At 41.5% G+C, this 7,434-nt stretch overlaps 1 protein-coding gene across 1 annotated transcript in view; it reads right to left on the bottom strand.

Annotated features, from left to right (window-relative positions):
- Nucleotides 1-573: 573 nt before the first annotated feature.
- The window catches only part of kctd16b (potassium channel tetramerization domain containing 16b), a 69,123-nt gene continuing 62,262 nt past the window's right edge, over nt 574-7,434 (bottom strand). The window contains exon 2 of the mRNA XM_048237520.1: nt 574-6,371. Within this exon, the coding sequence (XP_048093477.1) occupies nt 5,824-6,371 (548 nt within the window). The 3' untranslated portion in view covers nt 574-5,823. The remainder of the gene's footprint in view (nt 6,372-7,434) is intronic.

The following is a 7,434-nucleotide window of genomic DNA, read 5'->3' as shown; positions in this document are numbered from 1 at the left end:
GGAACCATGTAATACCCCTGGTATTGTTATAAACATTGGACAATAACTTCCACCATCATCAAACATGTTTTGAATGTCTTTTTTAAAAGACCATGCCATGCGGTATCGGATATCTTACCGTGATGATCACAGAATTCATAGTTTACCCACCTCTTATTTTACCACTACACCCCTGTTAAGTATGTAATAAAATTAACAGATATGCTTCCCTATTACTGCAGATTTAAATATCTTTTGGTACTTTAAGAACATTCTCAATAACAGTAGAACCATCTACTTTACAAAAGTGGTTGGAATTCCTATGTAGGGTTTCTTTTTCTTTCTCTTTCTGTAAAAGTCATTGATTATTTTTATCATTTTGTATTTTTTATCTTTTAGATTCCTCTGTTGATTTACAATGTTGTGTATGCTTTTATATTTCACTTCATGTATGTGTTATGTTATTTATGTCATGTGTGTTATGTTGATCACAAAAAAAGACCAGGAGAACCTATAATCCTCCCCTCCCCTGTGTGACATCCTGCAATCAGAAAAACAGACGAAGGCCAAGGAGAAGACGGGTAAGAGACTGGGTTTATTTGTAGAGAATTTTATTGAATGTAACTCAGTGTAACATTTTGAAAATCTCTATGTTTGTATCTAAAGATGTTTCTGATGAGGTGGTACTGTCTTTTCTTTAGAATGCTAGTCACTGTGGAGAAACAGTAGCAGACACTATCCACTGTTTGACTGTTTGTGCTTGTCTTTTTTTTTTCTGCAAGTTTTTTTTTTTTCCCTTTTTGGTAGGTATTTTAACATCGTCACAAAAAACAAATGTATCTGCAATATTTTGTATACCAACATGCGCACAAAGTTCTGCACCATTTTTTTTTTTAAACCAAAACGACACCAAACAACATCCTTTTTGTTTTATTTGTGCTGACCTATTTTTTTCCTCTGTGGCTGCATCACTCCCCATGTGCTTGACTTCGCTGTGGTTCACACACTTGAAAGGGCACATGGGAAAATGAAATGAAATTACACAACTGGCATTCATTTACATCAAGAACTCTATCGCAAGGTAGAAAAAAAAACATCCCATTAAATAAAGTTGGCTGAGCAAGCCTGCAAAAGAAAAAAAAAACACTTTTTCTAAGTGGAAAGGGGGTGGAGGGGAGAACATTTGGAATTAGCTGACATTTAAACAGAGAACCCTATGTATTCCATTCAGAACCACGTTAATGTTGTGTTGCAGAATATGCGTCGTGCTGAAAAGGTTCTTCATTTGAATGTTCATTTCCCAGTACACAGAAACCTGACCCAGGACACAATCCAATTGAACCCTAGGCCAAATTATACACATGGCCTCTCTCTAGAGAGCAGGGCCGAACAGGGTGTGGATGTGGTGGTGTTATTTACATTGTAAGATACTTTGCTTCTATACTATATTCTCTTTATAGTGCAAAAATACAAATGCCCTGTCCAGCTCAGATGCTTTTGATCTTCAAACATGAAAAAATAAACCCCAGAGAAATAAATAAAAATATCAATATACATATAAATAACTCAACATTTTAGAAAACTAGATTACGATGTTCGACAAAAACAAGTGGTGGAGTACGATGCTGACGCTAAGGTCTGAACACTCCCACTAGGTGATTGTTGCTTTTCATCAGTACTTGCCACTATTACCAGAGAAACTTTGTGTTGTAGCTAATTCCAGTATGTATATGATACATTCAGCTTTGAGTCTTATGAATAAATTAACTGGCCATGTTAAGTAATACCTCCTGAGGGAAATGAAGAGCACTGAGTGATTGTAATCTGCTAGTTTTGATATTGATGTATAATATATCTTACATCTTATTACTGCCAGTCATGCATTATTACATGTCTATTAGCACATAGTTATTTTTTCACCTGAATGAAAGTCCTAAACTTGTCCTGTTTCTTTGCAATTAATGATCAGCCCAAAAGGACAGTAAACAGCTAGTAGTAAGATCCATCATATAGCAGGTCCTGTTGGAGCAATATTTTATGATATATAGGTTAGCAGGATGACAGAACTGTTATAACGTAGATTCACGCCTTGAATCAACCCCGTAAATACCATGCCTTGAAACAAAGCAGAAGGACGGTCAAGCAGTCCATGTCTGGCAATTTTACCTATTATGCGTAGTGCTTCCACCACCTTTTTTTCCATTAAATTCAGAATTTAAATCACACTGACCCTTTCTGGACCTCATCTGTCTGTGTTTGTTTGAGGAAAATAATAGAGATTTCCGCATGTTTGTGCAGTGGCCCAGAAGTCAGATATTATGATGATCTGTCCCCAGCAGTCGCCAGCCACAAAAACCCAGCTAAGATCCTGCACAGCCATTTATCAGCAGAAATGACAGCGACCTGTGATGTTCCATGCATCGCAAACTATCTCACACTGGCTTTGAACAAACACCTGGAATGAACTAGTGTTTGTACAGTCTTTGATGTTAGAAACACGAGTTGTTGATTCTGAGCTGGCAAGGTAACAGTCACATTTTGGGCTCAACTTCATCTGAGTTGTCAAGAAAATTATAAACTATAAGAATTATGACCAGCATATCATGATCACAACAACTGTTTTTGCATGGAATGATATTAATGAATTAGCACAAAAAAAATGCCTAGTAAAGAATGCGCTGCAATGACCTGAAAACATCAGTAACATCTTCAGGCTTCACTGCTACAGTATTTATTGTTGTGGATGTGTGTAGAATCTGGACCTGCTCATTAATCTCATATATTGCAAGGGCACTCTTCTGTGTCACACTAACTTTCTTCTGACAAATTGTATTTAGTTACTTGTGTAATAAACCATGGTCCACTCTCTACCACTGCTTCCATTTAAATGAGGGAAGCCATTTGTCACCTAGGTGGTGGCATCTGAAGTCAAAGCTATACAGCAAGGGGTCTTCTACTGCCAAATTAAACATTCTCTTACCACATTTAATTAGGGACTACTTTTATCAAATGTATAGAGCAAGGTTTTGCTCTATACCTGCTGTTGCTGTTTAACATTAGAACTACATTAGGGCATGGAAAATGTGTTTGAAATTCACGGCACAAATGTCAACGGGACAATATCAGTGGGTTTAATAGAGTCACCCATGGCGATTGCTTATATTGAAACTGTCTGGCCTTGCTTGGGCTTTAATGTAAGGCTTGTGTTGAGAGGATAACTAAGGGTAGTAAACAAAGTAAACAAAGCAGGAAGGAGCACATTGCTCCAGCGTTCCTCTAAGCGCCTCCCATAATTACTTTTTAGTGATTGCACATGCAGTAAGGATTACCATATGTAAAGATAATCTTTTGATTCAAAAATAAAATATTTAATGTACAAAGATCACTTTTATATAATTCATAATCTATGGAGTCTTTCTTTATATATTTACTATATTTTTTTTATGAGTAAATCTGATAAAGTCTGGCAAACTGAAAGTGTCAGAGAACGAATCAAAGACTATAAGCTGTGGATAAAACTATCATAGAAATTCAATTGTATAGGCTTTTCCTGGTTTCTATATACTGTTTTTCTTGAAAGAACAAAACAAATCACAAACAAAAGTGAATAATTCCATTGCCACATGTACATTCATACAGTTGATGTAAGAGAGAAAGTAAGGAATATTTAAGTAAGATGAGGGACTTTCCACTTTAAGAGACTGTGAGCTGCGAGACAGCATAGTTTCTGCATATATTAAAAACATGTTGAAGCACGTAGGCATTTTCATCATTAATTCCTATCCAGACCACAGCCCCATGTTTGCCTTTGAATATTAACAGTCATAAATCAGAGCGGAGCAGGCAACTGATGTTTGACAATGTAACTGCATTAAAGTTAATAGATTAAAAGTTGTTATCATTAAAGTTATTAGAGCATGCAAACTCATATTATTTGGGACTTGTAATCTCTTTTTTGGGGTGTGTGTGTGTGTGTTGGGGTGGGGGCAGGGGTCATGATCTTGGCAAATATTTGCCCAAGTGGCTACAGATGATATAGCCTAATTTGGATTTACGCTGTCAATAGTGGCTTTTTTTTTACATTTTGTCCTCTTAAGGAGTTGGACATTTTTGTCTGTCTGTTTGTTTGTTTGTTTGATGTGTTTGTGTCAATTACAACAACATCATCTCATCTGTGGGGGGCCCACTGTTCAGAGGGAGGGGGTATGAGTAAGTAAGCAATAAGTATGTGAACAACACTGTGTGAACGACAATCTTTCCCATTGAAATACAAACCAGCAAGTAGAACCAAACCGAACCAGCCCCTCCATGAGGTATTACGCTCTCATTAGGGAGTCTGATCACCAATATCTATCAGCCTTCATCAACGTCAACTGGGATGTCATTGGCTTTGTGAATTAGCCTGGTCGATACCCAGAGGACTCCTAACGTCGATATCCACTGACCTCCGAGAGGCAAGCCGGGGCTGGGTGGAGCCACATGTCACGCTGTGTCCTTCATTGCTCAATATTGGCAGTGCGCTGGATGAAGTGTGTGTGTGTGTGTGTGTGCACGTGTGTGTGTGCATCTGTGTGTCTGTGTGTGCTTGTGTTGTGTGGTGTTTAAAACACAGGTGAAGTAGCAGGTACTGGTAACAGTGTGTGTGACTGGACTGTATGTGTGTGTGTGTGTTGGTATACAGGTGAGTATGCTTGTATTTGTGTGGGTGTCAATGTTTGTGTGTGTGTGTGTGTGTGTGTGTGTGCATGTGTGCGTGCGTGCATGTGCATACAAATCTCAGAGTAAAGTCACAAGGCAGCAGGTACCCTTTCCAGCAGTAGTAAACATGATTCCTGGATAAGTATGATTCCTGGATAAGTTGCTACTCTAAACCAAAGCCTTGTGTCATATTTAACCTTTTCCCTCTTCAAGCTAAACCCACCCATGCATTTCCCTTCAGAATATAAATTTTTCCAATCAATATAACAGAGTACAGGTATTGCATTTCAACCTGTTATGTAAGCCCCTCTCCACAATGAAGCCAAATGCCTTGGGGACTCTTGCACTAACGTCGACACACCCCTTAGCTGTGGCCGGCCAACGGAGCCTGCAAAATGGAAAGAGAGGGAAAAAAGAGTCTCCTGTGCTTGTGGTAGTGTTGAAATCCAAGCGTCTGTGCTCAGGCGGCTGGGCCGAGGCTGGGGGTATTTTTAGAAGGAGCGGGGAGGGGAAGGCATGAATTATTTATCACTCTGATGCACGTTTATCTCCGACCTCGATGCCACCCCGAACGCAGCCACAAACATGATGGGGTCAGAATTGCTGTGTGTATGCAGTGTGTGTATGTGCGTAACACAGTCTTCCAATGGCCTCGCCCTTTCCATCTCTCTCATACACACCAACACAGACACACACACACACACACACACACATTTGGGTTCATGAGTGCCATTGCAACATCAACAACTGCAACAACAGAAAAACAAAAATTCAGATGCTATGAAGCTAAAAAAACAACAACAAATGCCTGTCTCCTCCTCCCCATGGCGGAGCCTGCTCACGATGAAAGGATGCCTGTGTTTATCAGCGAGAACGAGAAGAGTTTTTTGTTTTGTTTTGTTTTACCCCAACAACCTTCCCCTGACCGCAAACTGGGACAAAGACATTCTGAGGCAGTAGTAATGTTTACCCAACATACGTACGTACATACTGTACATACATACATACATACATACACACATACATACGGTACATACAGTTCAGTTTAAGTGCTCACGAGTTTGAGTATTCGTTAATTTTTTCTTAAATTTTAATTTCTTCTTTAATCTCTCCCTACCACCACCCGCTTCCTCCGCGACTCCTCCTTCAGAGGCGGTATTTGCGTAGCAGGTCGGCCTGCCAATTGTACTTCCGCTCTGGGAAGCGTTCGGGGATCTTGATCTTGCGGAAGTCGTCGATGCACTTCTCCAACTCCTCCTCGATGGTCATCTTGGCCTCCTTGGAGGCCCGCTTCTTGCTGGTGGTGGAGGTGTCCCGCGCGCTGGTCGTCAACGTGCGCATCAGGTCGCTCTTGCGCCGTGGCTCGGACTGCTGGAGCATGACCACGGGGCCCTTCTTCAGCGGCCGGTCCAGCGTCTGGACGTGGTGGTGCGGGTGCACGTGGGGGTGGTGGTGGTGCTGCGATAGCGGCCCCTGGTGCTTGGGTGGTGGGCCTCCACCTCCACCGGCCCCAACTCCGCCCCGGCTCACGGGCCCGCAGATGACGGTGCCCTGCGGCGAGCTGGCCTCCGACTGGCTCTCGGAGCTGGAGGTGGAGAGCTCGTTGCAGGAGGTGCCACTCTCGCCCTCACCATCGCCCTTGTGGTTCTTGCAGCAGCAGTCGCACAGAGGGGAGGACCACCGGGACAGACCACCTGGAAGAGAGAGAGAGAGATTAGAGAAGTGTACAGGATGTGGGTGGGTGGAGGAAAGAGGGGCAGAGATTAAAGAGAGACTGAGACTGAAGGAGAAAGACAGAGATGCAGATGAGAGGAAAGGAGCACAGAAGAGAAAGAGAGAGAGAGAGAGAGAGAGAGAGAGATGAAAGGGAGTGAATGTAAGAGTGTACAGTGTGTGTACAGTTGTGTCAGTGTGCTTGTTACAGAGAGAGAGAGAGAGAGAGAGAGAGAGAGAGAGAGAGAGAAATGAGAAATAAAGTATAAAATAATGAGGCTCAATAGAGCTTTGGCAAACACAGGTGTTGCAGTGTATGAAACAGCTGAAGATGTTGTCAGCATGCCCCCTAAACATGTCCTTTCATCCCTGTATTAGCCGACATGAAGCCAATAGACAATAGAAGATAATATCACAATTAAAGGCACATTAAAATGAATTACACACATATCGGCAAAATAACTGTGGATACTACACTAAAGAAATAGAGGTATATGCATACATATACTCTGGAGGGAATTAAATGCTCCTATTCATTTATGTTATGGGAACCTTATATTTTGTGTAAAACAAACTCCAAAGTCCTCGTCTGGCCACCTCTACTCTCCTCTGACCCTTGGCAGTTGATAATTGTCTTACTTTTGTTCATTTGCATGTAATTATGCAAATGTCTTTGTGTATGTCAGATTTTGCTTGCAGAGCAACTGTCCTTCTTTCTCTCTGCCTATTAGTCCCAGTCAGAGGCACTTAGCACTAATTACATGTGTATGTGGGTAATTGCAAGGTTCTTACTATGCATTTGGCTAAGACCTGTTGGTAAGGCACTCGATGAGCTTGACTGCTAGTGACTCCACTGGCTTAAGCTGCAAATGGGTTGGAAAAGACCAACACAACTTCTGACCAGGCAGAGAGGAAGGCGACTTCACATTTAATGGAGCATAAGCTTAATGCCTTGTCTCATTCTTTAACCCCAGAGGAAGGTCTGTCTACCTCAGAATAGAACAAGCCTCAAGTCTTAACTCAATAACACACACAGCAAAGGCT

The sequence above is a fragment of the Alosa alosa genome, chromosome 2 (assembly GCF_017589495.1).
Source record: "Alosa alosa isolate M-15738 ecotype Scorff River chromosome 2, AALO_Geno_1.1, whole genome shotgun sequence".
Taxonomy (NCBI): domain Eukaryota; kingdom Metazoa; phylum Chordata; class Actinopteri; order Clupeiformes; family Clupeidae; genus Alosa; species Alosa alosa.
Note: the sequence above shows the minus strand (reverse complement) of the source record. Positions and strands in the feature narration are given on the sequence as shown.